The following is a 19,356-nucleotide window of genomic DNA, read 5'->3' as shown; positions in this document are numbered from 1 at the left end:
GTAATGTCTCCAAACTTACCTCAGTTATTACTTGTCTCCTGCTAGTTATTCTACAACACTTAGTTAAAAAAAAAAGTTAAATTAAAAAATATTTTTGTTGCATCTCTTTCGGTGTTGTAATTTGTAGACCTCCCTAAGCACTCGTCTTGCAGTAGCAACAACAGCAGAGAGCAGAAGCCAGCAGGCAAGTGTTACTTACAAACTTCTGGTGTACTTACAAACTCAACAAAATCCATCGTTTTATGAGTACATAACCTATTTGTACTACAGTAGACGTTTGGTATCATTTCGGGCATTATTAGTAGGGTCATTTACGAGATACAAACGTGGGTCCATTAGCCCCTGCGCTAAGTTATTCAGCTGATAACGCTACTCTACGCTAACTCTCCCAATGTTAGACCCAGCTGAAAAAAGCTTCCGGGGGGGTGTTTGGCTCGCGTTCATGGTGCAAAGGACCCTAGGGTAAAATTACTCCGAACCATCACTTTAATAGCATTATCCTGACTAAACGTTGACATATCTGTGATTAACCATTAACTTCATTCATCTGATCTTAACTATTAGTCAACATCATTTAGAATTTCTGCTTTTTTCTAACACAAAAATTATAGATAATTTCATATAAATGAGGTTTATTGACCAAGAATTTCAAAAATCAGTGTTAAACTATTGGTAATAAGTTGGTGTAAGTGGTGAATATACTGGTGGTAATGGAAAAAAACGTTGAAATAAGCGACAAAATATTGACAGCAAGAATGTGATTGGCTGGTAGAGAGTGTGGCTAAATCCAGTTGGTTTAACTAAAAGTGTAAATGCCCCTAAGCAGCTGATGAGAAGCAGGAGGAGAGGGAGAGTGAGGTGAATGAGAATGAGTGAGAAGGCTAACATAAGGAATGTCTTCCTTGCTGAACTTACACTACATTACACTTACACTTGGATCTACTCCAACAGCGTGGTAAAGACGGTCCAATCCTTTGCAGCTGACCCTAGCCACCCCTTGTCCTGTCAGTTTAAGCCATGTAGTTAATGCGGACCACCATACTGTAGCTTCTGTAGCTTCTTTAACTTCTGCTAGCTGTCCCCCATCAGACCCCGAGCAGCCGGGCGTGTGGGTGACTGTCCGAGGGAAGAGTAGCGTTAGAGGGAAGCGTAGCGTTAGATCTAGACCAGGGAGTGCACATGATGACGGTCGCTCTAAACCGGAGCATCTTCGCCTCTGTAACAGTTTCTACCTACTCAGTGATACACCCGCTGAGAAGCCAATTCTGGTTATTGGGAGCTCTATACTGCGACATGTGAAGCCGGCGGCCCCAGCGGCTACAGTACCTACGGTCATATGTGTCCCCGGGGCTAGAGCGGGCAATATAGAAACCCACCTAGTGCTGCTGGCTAAAAAGAACCGTAAATACAGTAAGATCATACTTCACGTAGGGGGTAATGGTCGTAAATCGGAGATCACTAAATTGAATGTTGAGTCACTTTGTGCATACGCAAAGACAATGTCGGACTCAGTAGTTTTCTCTGGACCCCTGCCAAACTGACCGAGTTTTATCAGACATAAACCATGACAACCCAAGTTTGATATTAGTAATCAGGGGTGCAGTACTACGCGCCCCTCTGTGCTTCCGTTGGAGCAGTCACCCACTCATAGTCTAATAAGCACGGTGTCTGTTCCCCGACTCAGATCGGTTAAATCAAAGGTAAACAAAAGATGCGCTATACTTAACAACCTAATTGGAATTAAAACGACTGCAACGATAGAACAAAATAGGAAAATTAGATGTGGACTATTAAATATTAGATCTCTGTCTTCTAAAGCATTATTGGTAAACGGGTTGATATCAGATAATAACATTGATTTATTTTGTCTTACTGAAACCTGGCTGGGCCATGAAGACTATGTTAGTCTAAATGAAGCCACTCCTCCCAGTCATATTAATACTCAAATTCCTAGAGGCTCAGGCCGAGGAGGGGGAGTTGCAGCCATCTTTGGTGCAAGCCTGTTAATTACTCCTAAACCTAAATTAAATTATAACTCCTTTGAAAGTCTTGATCTTAATCTTCAACATCCAAAATGGAAAACATTCAGCCAATTATATTCGTTGTTATTTACAAGGCTCCAGGTCCGTATTCTGAATTTTTATCTGAATTCTCAGAGTTTTTATCATGTTTAGTCCTTAAATCAGACCAAGTACTTATTGTAGGTGATTTTAATATCCATGTGGACGTTGACAATGATAGCCTTAGTACTGCTTTCAACTCATTACTGGATTCAATCGGTTTCAGTCAGAGGGTGCACAAGGCGACGCACTGTTTTAACCACACCCTCGACCTTGTGCTGGTATATGGTATTGAAATTGAGGATTTAATAATATTTCCGCAGAATTCGGTATTAACAGATCATTCTTTAATCACTTTCGAATTCTTACTACCTGACTATATTAAATTAGATAAAAGCTTCTACACCAGATGCCTATCTGACAGTGCTATCTAAATTTAAAGAAGATATTCCAACAGCATTCGACTCTATGTCATGCCTTAACATAACAGAGGACCTCTATGTTAACCTCAGTCCCTCTCAAATTGATACATTTGTAGACGGTGCTACGACTTGCCTACGGACGACCTTAGACTCTGTTGCTCCCCTGAAAAAGAAGATGATGAAGCAAAGGAAATTAGCACCTTGGTATAACTCCCAAACTCGCAAATTAAAACAAATCTTGCGAAACCTCGAATGTAAGTGGCGTTCCACAAAAGTGGAAGAATCCCGTTTGGATTGGCAAGAAAGTCTCAAAACCTAAAGGAAGGCCCTAAGAAAGGCCAGATCAGACTAGTACTCATCACTAATAGAAGAAAAAAAATTTAATTGAATTGAATTGAAAACAAGAACAACCCAAGGTTTCTTTTCAGCACTGTAGCCAGGCTGACATAGCTCAACTGAGCCATCTATTCCTCTAGCTCTGAGTAGTGATGACTTCATGAGCTTCTTTAATGATAAAATTATAACAATTAGAGATAAAATTCATCACCTTTTGCCCTAAACTTCTAACGGTTCACCGTTAAACTCAGAGTCGCTAGAAATAACGACTAGTCTCGACATATACTTAGACTGCTTTTATCCTATAGACCTTCAACAATTAATGCTAAAGATATCCTCAGCTAAGCCATCTACCTGTCTCTTAGACCCCATCCCAACGAGATTACTCAAAGAAGCGTTACCCGTAGTAAACACTTCATTACTAGATATGATCAATATGTCCTTATTAACAGGTTATGTACCGCAGTCATTTAAAGTAGCTGTGATAAAACCTCTTCTGAAAAAGCCCACCCTCGTCCTGAGGTCTTAGAAAACTATAGACCTATATCTAACCTTCCCTTTCTATCCAAGATCCTTGAGAAGGTGGTTGCTAATCAGTTATGTGATTTTCTACATAGCAATAGTTTATTTGATGACTTTCAATCAGGATTTAGAAAGCATCATAGCACAGAGACGGCACTGGTGAAAATTACTAACTACCTTTTAACTGCTGCAGACAAAGGACTTGTCTCCATTCTTGTTTTACTAGATCTTAGTGCTGCATTTGACACTATTGACTATACAATCCTGTTACAGAGATTAGAACACTTGGTTAGCATTAAAGGAATTGCTCTAAGCTGGTTTAAGTCTTATTTCTCTGATCAATCTCAATTTGTTAATGTTAATGATAAATCCTCCAAGTACGCTAAAGTTAGCCATGGGGTTCCACAAGGCTCAGTGCTTGGACCAATTCTATTCTCCTTATATATGCTTCCTCTAGGCAATATTATTAGGAAACACTCAATTAACTTTCACTTAACTTAATTAACTTAGCATTAAAGGAATTGCTCTAAGCTGGTTTAAGTCTTATTTCTCTGATCAATCTCAATTTGTTAATGTTAATGATAAATCCTCCAAGTACGCTAAAGTTAGCCATGGGGTTCCACAAGGCTCAGTGCTTGGACCAATTCTATTCTCCTTATATATGCTTCCTCTAGGCAATATTATTAGGAAACACTCAATTAACTTTCACTGTTATGCGGATGACACCCAATTATACTTGTCAATCAAACCAGACGAAACCAGTCAGCTAGCTAAATTTCAAGCGTGCATTAAAGATATAAAATCCTGGATGATCTATAATTTTCCCAGTTATTGTACTGGGACCTAAACACCTCATAACCTCATTATCTAAAGACATAGCTACTCTGGATGGTATTGCCCTGGCCTCCAGCACTACTGTCAGAAATTTAGGAGTTATTTTTGATCAGGATATATCCTTTAATGCCAATCTAAAACAAACCTCAAGAACAGCCTTTTTTCATCTTCGTAACATTGCCAAAATTAGGAATATCCTGTCTCAAAACGACGCTGAAAAACTAGTCCATGCATTCGTTACTTCCAGGCTGGACTATTGTAATTCCCTACTGTCAGGTTGCTCAAATAAGTCCCTTAAGCTGATCCAGAATGCTGCAGCGCGTGTTCTCACAAGAACTAAGAAAAGAGATCATATTTCTCCTGTATTAGCTTCTCTGCACTGGCTTCCTGTTGAATCCAGGATTGAGTTTAAAATCCTTCTCTTGACCTACAAAGCTCTAAATGGTCTAGCACCATCATATCTAGAAGAGCTCCTAATACCCTATTGTCCCACTAGAGCACTGCGCTCCCAGAATGCAGAGTTACTGGTGGTTCTTAGAGTCTCTAAAAGTAGAATGGGAGCCAGAGCCTTCAGTTATCAGGCTCCTCTCCTATGGAACCAGCTCCCGATCTAGGTTCGGGGGGCAGAAACTGTACTGTACTCTTCTATTTGATAAAGCTTATAGTTAGGGAGTGAGGAGTTGCAGTGTTCACCTAACTGGCCCACATGCTTCTCTTCATAATTGTTAGATTAATAATACATAACAAAGTAGAGGGAGGCAGGCCAGCCAAGCCCGATCCGGCAGGGGGAGAGTTCTAAGCCCGAAAAAGCTACCTCTCCTTATGACCTGTCTCTCTTAGTTACGCTGTTATAGTTACGCTGTTATAGTTCTAGACTGCCGGGGGACTTCCTTCCTTCCTTTGACACACTGAGCTGCTCTCTCCTCTCCCTTTCTATTACTATCACTATTACTATTTGTGTGTATCCCGTCCCAGAAATGCTTGTTACTAATCCTAGCTTCTGGGGAGTTTACTCCCCGGAGTCCTTATGTTTTTCCCCCCAGCGTATTTCCTTGGAGAACGTTGGCACCAAGATCCTGGTTCCAGCTGTCGCCGTGGTCCTGCTGCACTCCCTGCTGAGCTCAGCGGTGCCCTGCAATGTCATGCTGCTTCCTGCTGAACCCTGCTGCTTCCAGTCACTGTTCCATTATTAATGTGACTACTATTGCCACTGTTCATCACACCCCCAACTGGCGCGTCAGACACCGCCTACCAAGAGCCTGGGTCTGTCCGAGGTTTCTTCCCAAGAGGGAGTTTTTCCTCGCCACTGTCGCACTGCTTGCTCTTGAGGGAATTACTGTAATTGTTGGAATTGTTGGGGCTTTGTAAATTATAGTGTGGTCTAGACCTACTCTATCTGTAAAGTGTCTCGAGATAACCTATGTTATGATTTGATACTATGAATAAAATTGAATTGAATTGAATTGAATTGAATTTAAGCTACTTCCCTCAGGCCGTAGGTACTCCATGCCCAGAGGCAGGTCCAATAGACTCAGAAACTCTTTTATCCCAACTTTTATTTCCATTTTAAACAATTTGCTAGAACTGTTTTAAATGTATGTATTTCATTTACTGTTGTGTTTTAGATATTGTGAGTATTTCATGTTTTGCTGTATTGTTGTGTGTCTTGTCCTTATGTCTGTCTGCTGGCTGTACAAACAATTGCCCCTCAAGGACAATAAAGTTACCTTACCTTAGCCCCCACCCACAACCTCATTTTCTATGCTCTTACTCTATTGTGTTGTCTATTATTATTTTTTATGGATTTTATTGTTATTGTTTTTATTGAGCAGGTACACAAAGAAGCACATTGTACTGTGTATGAGTGTGTATGTGACAAATAAATTTAAATTTCTTTTTATCATCCTGTCCTGACAGTTTCTGTTTTTTGTATGTGTGTGACTGCTGTGAGAGGTAAGAGGGTAAGTGGGCGGGAATGTGTTTTTGTGTGTGGGTGTGCAAGTGAGGGATTGTGAAAGTGGAGTTTGCCCTTTTAAAAAACAATGTATGTACACATTCATGTTGTCCTTGTCTGTTTAAGTTTAAAAGACAGTTTGAGCTGCCTGGGCTGCACTCTGGTGGAGCCATCATGGAGAGAGCTGTGGTGCAAGTCACCCTCTTTGGGCTGCTGCTGGTTTTGGCTAGCACACTACCAAACAAGGTAAGGTCACAAAACTTAAAGGACACACTACCGCACTGCAAGGAAACTGAACCTATTGAAAATGTTGTTGCTGTCGGGCAGAAAACTTGTATCTCCAAATGCCATCATCACCCTCTGTCTGTGGGTTTTACAAATATTTAAACTATGATTCTGTCTGACTTCTTCTGAAGTAAATAGATCAACAATATGTTTTCATTTTCTTAAAGGAAAGTTTTGGACATACAAGCACAACACAGCAACAACATATAGTGTATCACTGCTGATTTATTACTTACTTATTTTCTGATGTTTGTGCTTAATTATTTTTGTATTTCAGCATCTTTTGGTCAGGTTGAAGGACGTGCGGGCTTTCTCACCCTCAGTGTTGTATCCATGTGTGTGTGTGTGTGTGTGTGTGTGTTTATTACTCATGTTGTTGGGCTGTAAATCTGTTTACAAAGTGAAAATGGGGGGGCCACAATCAAGTTAATCATTACATTTCAGGGTTAAGACTTGGTAAAGGTTCAGTAGTATTGGGACACATTGCCATGAAAACATGGTTAAAACAATAAGAATGGGGTGTTTCTGCAGTTAGACCAACAAGATTTCACTGATGCCACCCACACCAGCGACATTAACCAAGCCATTTATTTTATTGTGAAATGTGCCTCCTCCTGTATTTGCTCAGGACGACTGGAACATCTACAGCTTTCACATCAACTCCACAGTGGCCAGTCGTTATGCAACCACGGTCATCACAAGCCGCGTGGCCAATCGCATGGACGACTCAAAGGAAATAGAGTTCCAGGTCCGGATTCCCAAGAACGCCTTCATCAGTAAATTCAGAATGTGTGTGAAGCAAAAATACTTTTTACAGGATTTTGCAAATAAAGATTTCTACAATAAAGCATCATGAAATTAAATCATGGGCTACTCAGGAGTATGCATATAAACAAAGACTTTTGCTTGTTCTTCTTCAGGTTTATAGATGGCCAAGTATACGATGGTGTTGTGAAAGGTAAAGAGAAAGCTCAGCAGCAGTACACTGAGGCTGTGTCCCGTGGCCAAAGCGCTGGGCTTGTCAGGTACATAGATCAATGGATCAGTTTATTGCCAGGTCTAATAAAGCTTGTTTTTATTTTGTATTTTTTAGAAGAGCCTTGTGTGTCCTTCAGGATAAAGGAGGAGAAAAAGAATACAATCTTTGTTTTGTCTGACTTTTCTCAAATGTTTGCCTTTTTCTTTTTAAATACGGCTACTTTAATGCCTTCAGGTCTTTGAAATTCTTCAAATTAAATAATCTGAGAAGGAAATGTCGCTCTTTAGTTGAATTACTCACATCTCACATCCACACCATAACCTGTGATTAGAGGTCATAAGTGTCATTGTTCTATTGTAAAGAGGTCAGAAGGAGGACCACTGCTTTAATGTATCGTCTCTGTTGCAGTTCTGTAGGGAGGACCCTCGAGGAATTTAAGACCTCTGTGACTGTGGCTGCCCACAAAAAGGTCACCTTTGAACTCACATATGAGGAGCTGCTGAAACGCAAGCTTGGCAAGTACGAGCTGCAAATCCACGCTCGACCCATGCAGCCTGTCAAAGACTTCAAAGTGTGTCTTTCCTGTTGGTTTCTATAAATCTTAAAACACATTTTACATAGTCAGAGCTTCAAAGTATTTTATTCTTTTTTAATTTATTCTCAATGCCAGGTCGATGTGTACATTAATGAGAAAGCTGGCATCAATTTCATTGAGGTTAAAGGAGGACTAAGCACCAAAGCCCTGGCTAATGCCATCACCAGAACACATGCAGACAAACAGGTACATGCAGTGAAGAATTGCTATCTTTGTTCTGAACAATATTTTACTAATATTGGTAATAAAAGAATATCTATTTGACCACAGTATACATAATGGCCCTGGGCATTCTGTCTTATTGTTCATCCTTGTGCACATGTCTTAGTATCAATTATTCATTTTTAAATACTGTATATCTTTATGCACTTTTGCAACAATTTTCACTTATCCCTTAAGAGTCTCTAAAACCTGTTTCATCCTGTTTCCAGGCGTGGGTGTATTTCTACCCAACAGAGGACCAACAGAAAACATGTGATGGCTGTGGAGAGCAGGGTATGAATGGAGATCTGGTTATTGTTTATGATGTCAACAGGGACACCTCACTTGGAGACATCAAGGTAAAGCTAGAGTCCATTTCCTGGATGACTCCAGTGGTCTATTTGCATTGTTAAAAATACTGTACTTATTTAAATGGCTATCTTCCCTTGTTATCTTAACTTTCTTCTTCCTCTCTCTAAGACATCAACTGGATACTTTGTTCATCACTTTGCTCCATCTAGTCTTTCCCGTATACCAAAAAATGTTGTCTTCGTTATTGATCAAAGTGGCTCAATGAGTGGCAGAAAAATGCAACAGGTACAGCATTTGAAGAGTTAAGTTTGTGACGGATTGTGACTGTAGCACTGAATGTTTTAATGTCAGTTAATTATGTCTGTGATTCACTTCACAGAAAGCTTTATTAAATACACAATTTAAGAACACGTGAAACAAATAATATGACATGGTTTCTTACTTAAATAAAATGTGTGAATGATGTTTTTGCCCAGACCCGAATAGCATTAATCCACATCTTGAACGACCTGGCAGAGGATGACCACTTTGGTCTTATCACTTTTGATAGCAGCATTTTTCACTGGAAAAGAGAACTTGTTCAGGCCAACAAGAAAAACCTGGAGAGTGCTAAGACATTTGCACGGAATATTCAAGATAGAGGAGGTGAGGTTTTTAATAAATATTTTATGAAGGTATGTGACTATTTTAGTAATGGCAGTAATGAAACATAGTTTCATTCCATTTCAGCCACAGATATTAACGCAGCAGTGTTGGAAGGAGCACGTATGCTGAATGCACATCCCAGAGAAGGTTCAGCGTCTATCATCATACTGTGTGAGCTCAGCTTCCCCTTTTAAATCCCATGCTTTGGTTCTTTGCAGGGGAGACAAATCTTGAACGAATACAATCAAATGTCAGAAGGGATATTGCAGACAAGTTCCCACTCTACTGTCTTGGTTTTGGTCATGATGTCAATTTTGAGTTCCTTGAGAAGATGTCGCTGCAGAACAATGGTGTGGCACGACGGATTTACGAAGACTCTGACGCTGATTTACAGCTGAAGGTATTTTAATTTACTTTCTCCCATTATAAATACACTGTTCACCATGTGATTTGCTACATTTCCATAGATAAAATTGATCCTGATTGGCTGTGGAGAGATAAACATTCATACAGCGTCCATACTGTACCGTATGTCAACAGGGTTTCTATGACGAGGTGGCCACTCCTCTGTTGACAGATGTGACAATGATCTATAACGGAGGGACCAATCTAACCCAGACTAACTTCAGCCAGTATTATAATGGCTCTGAGATTGTGGTGGCCGGTCAGATCACTGACAACGACATTGAAACCTTCACTCCACAAGTTGTAGCTATTTCGGTAAGGATCGCTCCACCCAGCACATCAACTGTAATCTTCTGAAAGGTTGGTGAAAGCCCTTGTATATACTGACATAATAATTAATTTGGTATATGACAGAGGGATAGAAAAGTGACGTTTTCTGACACAAATGCCACCATGGAGTACACTGGGACAGATTTTGACAGCCACGTCCAGAGGGTTTGGGCCTACCTCACAGTCAAACAGCTTCTTGAGAAAGAGTGAGTTTGACGTTCTCCACCTTTTCTCTGTGTTGTTGTTGTTGAGTCTATCAAATCTAACAAAAATTAAATAAGAAAATATTGGGAAAAGGCCCCTCACAATTTCACATAGTCATGTATTGATTTTTTGCCAAGCAATTGACTGTTTAAGGTTCCAGGTTCATCTCTATTGTCATAATACAATACAATACATGATTGCACAATGAAATACAGTTGTAGCCCACTCCACATTACACACACAGAAATGTATAACAAAATATTTAAAGTAGAAAAAAAATAATAAAATAGCAGAGTAAATTAAGGCATTAAAGGGATACTTGCCGATTTCAAGTCAGCTCTGTGTCATCTTTGTGTCCTCTTTGTGTTGGCAGTGTGTTAAGATAAACGGTGTGTGCATTCCCTCCATGGAGCAATTGCATGGAGCTAGGGGCAGCCACGTTTAGCATCATCCAGCAGAATCCAGCAGACCACAGCTACTCCGAGCTCCATGCAGTGGCGCCATGGCAGAAAGGCACACACCGTTCATTCAAACACACTGCCATTAGACAGAGCTGGATTGAAATCTGCAAAATATGTCTTTAAGGAAAAAAATAAAAGGGAAAACAAAATTTACATTTACAAGGAAGTTAAAATTACGTAGACACAGAAAATAAATAAAATATGTGCAATGTCAGTGTAGATATAAGCGCAAATATAAAACTCTGCTTAAAGTAGGATTGACTGCAAAAGGAACCTCATCTCACCGATATCACTGATGCTCAGTAGGGTACAATGATGTTCTGTCTCACCCGCTTGAATCACCCTCTGCAGAACCCTGCTCAGGATGCTTTCTATTGCTCCTCTGTAAAGGTTAAGGACTTGGCATGGGAAATTTGCTTTTTGCCTTTCATTAAGATGTACAGTTGTTTACAAAAAAAAGTTGACAAGAGCAAGTATTTTATGTGTGTGCATACAGTAATTTTAGGGGAAGCCTAAAAACACAAAAAAAATAGAATGTAAGGAATAATGTAATGTTAAAGGACCTGGTCATTATGCAAACTAGATCCACGACGGGGGTACGCTTCAAGGGTCTTGCATCAGCCTGAAAGGGTTCAATTCACAATAATGCCAGGCTTACTCTACATTATCCCACTTATTACATATTTTATTACATGGCTTATTACACAGTTACTCATACAGATGTTACCCGTTGATGACGCCTGCGTCCCAGTGGGGACGGTTAACTTTACAGCTGATGAGCACAGCTCTCCGGCGGAAGCTAGGTGGCCCCGGTGAGTTTGCTAACCATGGAGCTAACTCTGTTTGCAGTCTTACCATTAGCGCTGTTAGTACTCCTAGTTTCCTCTACCCTCTCTCTCCCTTTGGTTGATCAGCAGCATGAACTCAGTATGAGCACAAATATTGATTTGAAAAAGTAATTTATTGATTAAAAATGTTTCCCAGAGTCTATGATGAGAACTCCGTCCATGGCATCGGCCTGGTTTTTCTGTTATTTCTAAACAGCAGAAAGCCATGATTGACCAATCAGAATCGAGTATTCAACCATTGCTTAATTTGTAAAGTGGGAAGTCCCGGAGCGCAGAGGGGGGGTGGATCCGGCGACTCAAAACGGGGGTTGGAGGTAACGGAAATTAATCACACTGCCTATGTAGCTTCTCTGACAAAAAAAAAACTAAACAACGCTGTGTGTACATGAGGCCAATTATCCATCGGACTATTAAATTAACCAAAAAACGCACCGAGGTCTGCACATTCTTGATCGACAGAAACGTTTTTTGCTTGTTTGGGATCCGACTGGCCAGCGTATTTGGAAAAGTTAAGCAAACTTTGTTGTCTTTTTGAAATTTTTCCAGCAATCTCAAGCAGCATAAGTTCTTGTGTCAGTAGAAGTGCAGCGCCGCGCTGTTGATGTGTCTCCCCTCCCTCTGTCTTTTCGGAAAATTGGAAAATTCACCTCAAAACGCATCGAAAATGCAAACACAATATTTTTGTGGAGCTTCAATGGGGGAATAAAGACTAACAAGACAGATAACAACATTGAACACTACACAAACAGTAGTTTATTTTTTTCATTTAGGCGATTAATTTTTCCTGGTGAGACAGGAGGTGCCAGATCCAATAAAAAAGGTTCCGGATCCAACGTCGGAGGTGCCGGAACATGTTCCGGCGTGTTCCGGCTCAAATTAAGCCCTGTATTCAACAATGCTGTGTAATAACAAAACATGGTGTTAGCTGTTAAATACCTTTATCATACATTACTGTCCTGTCAACTGTTTAAAACATATGGTTTGATTTGTGACACAATTTGTGACCCAGGCTGCTGTTATCTGGACCTGAGAAAGAGAATGTGAAGAAAGAGGCCTTGGAGCTGTCGCTGAAGTACAGCTTTGTAACCTCACTTACATCCATGGTGGTCACTAAGCCTCTGGGGGAGAAAACAGATGTGCTCCATAAACCTAAGGAAGGTGGAACAACACAAGGACACAGCACTGGAGTCCCCTTTCCACCCCCAGTCCAACACCTCTGTGTGTAATGATCACCTCATGAGTAAATTGTTTGTCTTCTTAGCAGTAGCATTAATAAGGTGGGTCTTATCTAATATGAGTCTTTCCGAGGTTTTGACACCACAGTGGAGAAAAAGAGAAGGAAGGAAGGCGACCGAAACACAAGAAAGTTGGCGCACTGCAGAGTAGTGTGGAGCTCTATTGTTAAGACCAAACAAAATTGTATCTCACAAGAAAGAGAGAGACATTGCTCAGATCAGGGAAACTGGGGTCCCCTCCTGCTGATACATCTGGAGGGGACGTAGCAGGCGAGGGTCACAGATTCTGTTCAAAGGTCCCTGCTGTGGCAATTATGTATTATGTTATGTTATTATTTATTATGTTATTCATCTGACTCTTCTTGGCCCCATTGGGTTAGGATGTTGTCAGTAACCCAGCTGTATCTCAGGTTATTGTTTACTTGTGAGAAAAACATGGACAGTGAAAGTGAAGTGAAGCAGTGTTGGACTGAGCCTGAAGGCAAAACTCTTAGTTTGTTTTTCTACCTACCAATCTCACCTGTTGTCATGATGTAAGATTTTGGATATAAGTGGCCAATAAAAGCTCCCCCTGAGGGTCAAGGTAAGGAGCTCAACATCTGGAAGGACAAGATGAAATGCTGTTGTGTTTTCTGAAATGACGTGTTTTGTGAAATGTAGTTGTGCTTTATCCTTCAGGGATACCAGGCTTTGCAGGCTTCCCTTTGCAGGCAGAAGGTAAACTTCATTTTTGCAATTCTGATCCATCCTTCTAATTTTGCTATTATGGTTGGACAGTCCTCTTAATATGTCATTCTAATGATAAAAAATTGAATAGACGTTTTTTGAATTTGTATCATAACACACATAGTGAAAGATAATGAATTTTAGGTGCATATTTTAAATAGCAAAATGGGGCATATCCACAAAAATGAAGCATGAAATGTCAAAAACTAATGAGTTTCTGTGTGTCCTCAAAATATATTTTAAAGGGGTGATAGAATGCAAAACGTATTTCACCCTGTCATAGTTGAATAACTACAGTTAGGTGGGTAAATAGGACATACATAGAAGCTCAAAGTCCCACTGACACCCCTTTACTATGAAAATCTCATATTTTGAAACTGCCGCTGAAAACGGGCGAATCTCGACAAAGCTAGAAGTTGACGTCAACCTCCCAAAAACCGGAACCTTTGTCAGGCCATGGGTGTATTAAGAGAACGGTCACGCCCCAACATTTACATAGGCTACACAACTGACCTGAGATCAGGTAGTCTTCTGAATCTAGCTAGGTCACGCAGATCTCTGCGATTCCATTACAAAATTCACTTCTGAAACTTTTTTATGCGAGAAATCAACTATGTAAAGCTCAAATATGGGCCACTTTACGAAAATGGATGGCTAATTGCAAATTTTGTCCGACTGTGTGTCGGAGTTCAGCGCCGGTGCTGCCTGTGTTGCTGCCTCGCCGCCCAGCCTGCCTTCCTTCACAGACCCCGGCCTGCTATGAGGTACTTGGAGCTCCGTCACGACTGGCAGCCCACAGCACTCCATACCCACGCAATGTCACCATCTCTTGGGGCAATAGACAACTAAATGCCCCTGCTCTGACAGAGCTCCAGGGCCTGAAAATCCCCTCTTCCTGCTAGCTAAATGCCCGGTGTATGTGAGTGAGAGCACGGTCAGCGAGCTTGTTACACTAGCAATCTCTTACCCCGGGTTTCAGTTAATCTTTTAATGTGTGTAATTATAATGTGTTGAGTTATTTAATCAAACGATTGGGAAACTACACGCCTCTTGTCCGCAAGTCTCATTGATAGAGCCTGCGGCTGGATGGAGCTAGCTAGCCTCCTCTTAGAATTCCTCTGGAATTCACAAAAATTAATTAACTTGAAATCAGACACCGTTGTTAGCTTTATAAGACATTTAGTTAGATGTGGTATAACTGGCGTGACGAAATTCAAACTGTAAATATACTCGGAATTACGACAAAAATGAAGCTAACTATCCGTGATTTGTAGCTACACATAGATATGATTGAAGTGACAGTCATAGCTAACGAAACACCTAGCTAAACTTCACAAATATTAATTAACTTGAAATCGGACACCGTTGTTAGCTTTATAAGACATTTAGGTATATGTTGTATAGCTAAGTGGCGTGACATTGTGTGTAACATGTGGTAAGAGATTGCTGGTGTAACAAGCGCGCTGACTGCGCTCTCACTCTTACACAACGGGCCATTTAGCTAGCAGGAAGAAGGGAGTTGCAGGCACTGGAGCTCTGTCAGGGCTGCCAGCCTAACGGAGCTCACAGCAGGCCGGGGTCTGTGAAGGAAGGCTGGGCGGGCGGCGAGGCAGCAGCACCGCCGCTGAAGTCCGACACTTACCATACGTCTTACCATATTTGCAATTAGCCATACATTTTCGTAAAACGGCCTATATTTGAGCTTTATATAGTTGATTTCTCACATAAAAAAGTCTCAGAAGTGAATTTGGAAATGAAACATTGTCTGGAATATGAGATTCTGTCGCTTCTCTAATGTGTGTGTATTGGGGATTCGCTGAACCAATCAGCGCGCATCTCTAATGTCTGCGTATGGCAATTCGCTCAACCAATCAGCGCGCAGCTCATCTAAATATTCACGAGCAGACCATATTTGGAAGAAAAGCTCTTGTTACAAATAGGGCCAAAACACAGGGATGCATAAGGGCCAATAAAGTATCAACCAGGCCATTTTTAGCCCAACCAATGTTACATACCCCATTAGGAGACCATAAGGTACAGTGTGAAATACTCTATATAATCATTCTATCACCCCTTTAAATATTTACCAACAAAAGATGATTTGCAAAAGATTTTCAACAGTTAGAAAAAGTGTTGAGGCAAAACGTGGCCACTGATAGATTATTCTAATAATCTTGTATCGTGTATTTAATGATTTGTTTTAAAGCCGTCCGAATATGAACATCAATAAATGCAATATTCTCTTAAATTAATACAATATCATCTAAAGCCTTTAAATGTAAATGTATATAACTGGCTTTGTGTAAATGTATTCACAGCAATTTCTTCTGATTATGGGTACTATGTTTCCTAACATTGTGCCAGATAAAGAATCTAATGGTAAAGTATCTACTGTATTGGGCTTGCAGAATTTTAAAAACAAAAAAAAAAGTTTTCATAAACAAGTGTGTATACTGTAACCCTAAAGTATTTTGTTGTGGTGTACTTTACCTAAGAAAAACGCTGAAATTAATGTGGCCACTGACATATTATTCTAATAATATTGAAGATATACATACATATAATAATGTGCTTCCATTTCATGTTTTGTAAGTCATAATGTAAACTATTTTATGCCACTGTTGGATCTAAATTTTCAACAAAACAATTTACTTTTTGTATGCCCCTTAGCCTAAACTTTCCAAATATTTCTGAGCTGTAGCAGTTTTTGAGATATTGTGCTAAAAGTCAAACAAACAGAACAGAAAACCTCCTTGGTAGAGGTATAATGCCCCCTGTATCCAATGTCTACATTTACATAATGCAAAATTAACCCTTGTATTATGTTGAAAAAAAATTACATTGATGATGTTACGGGTCAAAATGACCCGTACAGTGTAAATACGCTCAAAACTAACTTTTTTTCCTCATCACAAACATTTTTTTTTGTAGGTGAAAGCTATGAAATTGATTTGCAGTGTTGGTTAATGCAATATCCTCAAAAGCTTTAAAGAAAATAAATGTATATACGGGTAACTGACTTTGTGTAAATGCATTCACAGATTATGTTCTTTTTGATGATCTTGTTGGTTATGATGACGAAATGATTGTGCCTGACAAAACAACTAATGGTAAGGTATTTATCTCATATATGTAAATCATCATAATCATGGTATAGTTTATATAAAATCAGAAGTTTGTGGTAATTCATTATGACTGATGATGGGATAAAAGGTTGGGAAGGTAATAAAAATAAAGATAGTTTTTGTTATGACTACATTTTAGTGTTGCCTTTTTTGTCAATGATATTGCATGTTGATATCACTACAGCCAGGGTTTAAAGCAACACTATGTAACTTTTAGCTGCAGCTGTAGTTCCAATGAGACTAGACCCCAAGTTCATTGGTTACACCTACCCAGGAAGCCAAGTGTGAAGTAGATAGGATGAACAGTTCTCGAGATATTTGAATAACACACACACTCAAACTCACACACACACACACACACACACACACACACACACACACACACACACACACACACACACACACACACAGTGGGTCCTCGATTTATATTTAGAGGTAAAAATATTAGTTGCCCTTGTGTCACTATAAGGTTGCAGAATTCTCAAAACAAAGACTGACAACAAAGGTCTCACATGTATACTGTAACACACATACATGTGTATATAATAAGCCTAAAGTTATTTGTTGTGGTATGAAAAAGGGTGTACTTTTACTAAAAAGTTATGTGACCATAAATATAGTAAACTAACATAATTTGGCTTAACTGTTCTTTGGAATCTTGTGAGTCTGAGAACATAATGGTACCCATCTTTCATTCCTTATGTGCCACACAAGTACAGGTGTGCTTTACCCTTTTAAATGTAATTCTCAAATGATACAAGTTTACTGATATGAAAGTCGAGATTTTGGATAATCATTATCAAACATGTTATAATTCATCTTAAATTAGTTCAATTGGTGTTGGAAGCAACAATCATTTTCAGTGTCTCCTTCTGCTGTGTGACTCTGTGTTCCTCTCTAGTTCCTCTTTCCCACAGGTTTCTGCTAAAAACTGAGAATCTGTCTCTTCCACTCTGCTTTGATGTCACTGGAGATGTTCGCCTTAAACTACTTCACCATCCCAACAGGGGTCAGTAATGTTAGTCTTTGTGCCATCACAGTTTTTCTTAAATTCCTTTAACAGCCCAGTCAATAGTCGGTTATATAATGTGTATCAACCCATAATTATCCCCTAGTTTGCAGTGGTGGACAGTCACTAAGTACATTTGATTAAGTACTATACTTAAGTATAATTTTGAAGTACTTTTATGAGTATGTGTACCACCAAAGAGATTTTTCCCCTCTTAACTTTATCAGATGATTTCATTGAAATAACTTTTTCTTTTTGGTCTAAAGAGATATACTGTAGTTATCTAATATTTCACAAAAAAAGCCAAAATTAGAGAAAAGACCAAGATTCATTCAAATTTGTTTACCAAATTAATCATTTCTTAACATCTTGTGGGCCTGACCCCTAGAATGAGTACCACTACTACACTGCTACAGTGCAGTACTTATACTTTTGATACTTCAAGTACAATTTGCTGATAATACTTTTTTTTGTTGTTGTTAAGTGGTAATTCCACTTAAGTGAAGGATCTGTGTACTGTATAAGTGTGGTGTTGAGTTGCATTTGTTCTCTTTTGTATTAGAGCTGTCTGTGAATGGTGAGCTTGATACAGTAACGAATGGAGGCTTCAGAAGGATTGTCATTCACTTCAAGACTGACCTTTATGTTGAGGTTGACAATGACAATGTCATCACTGTACGAGAGGGACAGACACTGACACGCCACACTGGACAGGCTCTCATCACAGCTGGAAGGTTATTTTGCATAGCAATGGTCCCGACCAAGAAATAGTCAGGCATTAAAAACTTTTTTATTACACCTTTTTGTACGGATTAAACAAACTAGATACATCATGTTAATTAGTGAGCTTTAGAGGTGCTGGTGCAGATTGTGTTAGCCTTGGACAGAGCCTGGCTAGCTGTTTCCTCTGTTTCCAGTCTTTATGCTAAGCTAAGGTAACTGGCTGCTGACTGTAGCTTCATATTTCCTGTACAAGCATGAGAGTGGTATCAAACTTATCATCTTACTCTCTGCAAGAAAGCCAATCAGCATATTTCCTACAATGTCAAACTTGTGCAAACAAGTCCAAAATTAAGACAATGTGCATATTTTTCTAGTTTGACAGTGATTAGGCGGAACAAGGAAATAGATGTTGCAGCTGGAGACACATGCATGGTCATCTATATTCATGAGAAGGATGGCGTGGAATTCCTCTGGCCAGTTTTGAGACAGCAGCCACTGGACAACAACGTTACAGGAATTATAAGTGGGTGAAAATGTTTATTTGATTTGATATCGGGTCAAAAATAATTTGTATGAGAAGACAAATATTTGTTGCTGTGTCTCTTGTAGTGTCAGCTTTTCATTGTCATTGCTTTATTGTTTGTCCTCTTTGTGTCCAGCTCTAAAGCCAGCAGTGTATGAGGAGGTGCAACAAACTCCCTCAACAAAACTTAAGATCAAAGACCAGGAGATTGACGTTACCAGGTATATATGTTTGTATGAAAAATAAAGCTGTTAGAGAGTGCTTTAATTATTATTACTCATATTATACACAGAGATATATAACTATTTATGTCTCTCTTTTGTAGGGTCAATGCTGTTGACTACAGTATAGTCTCTCCACCGACACTGGACTGCTGGCTCACGTCTGCGGAGTCTGTCCTGCAGAGACGCCTGGATGATTTCATCGTTACTCAACTTTAACTGGGAATTATGTTGAATCACTTGCAAAGATTTAATTTTAAAGAAAGAAAGGCAAACACTGATTCATCTTGGAAAAAACTTTCCACTTATTACTAACAAACAAATAAATAGTATCCCCAATCTTTCGTTGTCTTGTGTGAAGTTAACTAGATCATAATGGATTTTTCAGATGGCATCACTGT

General features: G+C 39.6%; 2 protein-coding genes across 2 annotated transcripts; both read left to right on the top strand.

Annotated features, from left to right (window-relative positions):
- The first annotated feature begins 1,182 nt into the window (after positions 1-1,182).
- On the top strand, positions 1,183-12,664 carry LOC114553712 (inter-alpha-trypsin inhibitor heavy chain H3). The gene is made up of 14 exons (XM_028575052.1): positions 1,183-1,218; positions 6,255-6,374; positions 7,042-7,202; positions 7,334-7,438; positions 7,801-7,963; positions 8,063-8,173; positions 8,419-8,547; positions 8,669-8,785; positions 8,977-9,145; positions 9,230-9,316; positions 9,364-9,545; positions 9,686-9,865; positions 9,965-10,086; positions 12,403-12,664. The coding sequence occupies exons 1-14, from the start codon at positions 1,183-1,185 to the stop codon at positions 12,617-12,619; spliced, it is 1,899 nt and encodes a 632-aa protein (XP_028430853.1). The 3' UTR covers positions 12,620-12,664.
- Positions 12,665-13,020: 356 nt separating this feature from the next.
- On the top strand, positions 13,021-19,296 carry LOC114554576 (uncharacterized). The gene is made up of 8 exons (XM_028576500.1): positions 13,021-13,211; positions 13,307-13,345; positions 16,396-16,464; positions 17,381-17,488; positions 18,051-18,222; positions 18,586-18,734; positions 18,871-18,955; positions 19,060-19,296. The coding sequence occupies exons 3-8, from the start codon at positions 16,437-16,439 to the stop codon at positions 19,172-19,174; spliced, it is 657 nt and encodes a 218-aa protein (XP_028432301.1). The 5' UTR covers positions 13,021-13,211; positions 13,307-13,345; positions 16,396-16,436; the 3' UTR covers positions 19,175-19,296.
- Positions 19,297-19,356: the final 60 nt, after the last annotated feature.

Source organism: Perca flavescens, chromosome 4, assembly GCF_004354835.1.
Source record: "Perca flavescens isolate YP-PL-M2 chromosome 4, PFLA_1.0, whole genome shotgun sequence".
In the NCBI taxonomy this organism is placed as follows: Eukaryota; Metazoa; Chordata; class Actinopteri; order Perciformes; family Percidae; genus Perca; species Perca flavescens.
Note: the sequence above shows the minus strand (reverse complement) of the source record. Positions and strands in the feature narration are given on the sequence as shown.

Excerpts from the sequence above, each read along its gene's own strand:
- LOC114553712 (XM_028575052.1), top strand. The coding sequence starts at position 1,183 with ATGACGGTCGCTCTAAACCGGAGCATCTTCGCCTCT. Across the intron at positions 7,439-7,800 it reads CAAAGCGCTGGGCTTGTCAG|TTCTGTAGGGAGGACCCTCG; the intron begins GTACATAGATCA and ends TCTCTGTTGCAG. Across the intron at positions 8,786-8,976 it reads GTGGCAGAAAAATGCAACAG|ACCCGAATAGCATTAATCCA; the intron begins GTACAGCATTTG and ends GTTTTTGCCCAG.
- LOC114554576 (XM_028576500.1), top strand. The coding sequence starts at position 16,437 with ATGATTGTGCCTGACAAAACAACTAATG. Across the intron at positions 17,489-18,050 it reads ACTTCACCATCCCAACAGGG|AGCTGTCTGTGAATGGTGAG; the intron begins GTCAGTAATGTT and ends CTTTTGTATTAG. Across the intron at positions 18,223-18,585 it reads GCTCTCATCACAGCTGGAAG|TTTGACAGTGATTAGGCGGA; the intron begins GTTATTTTGCAT and ends ATATTTTTCTAG.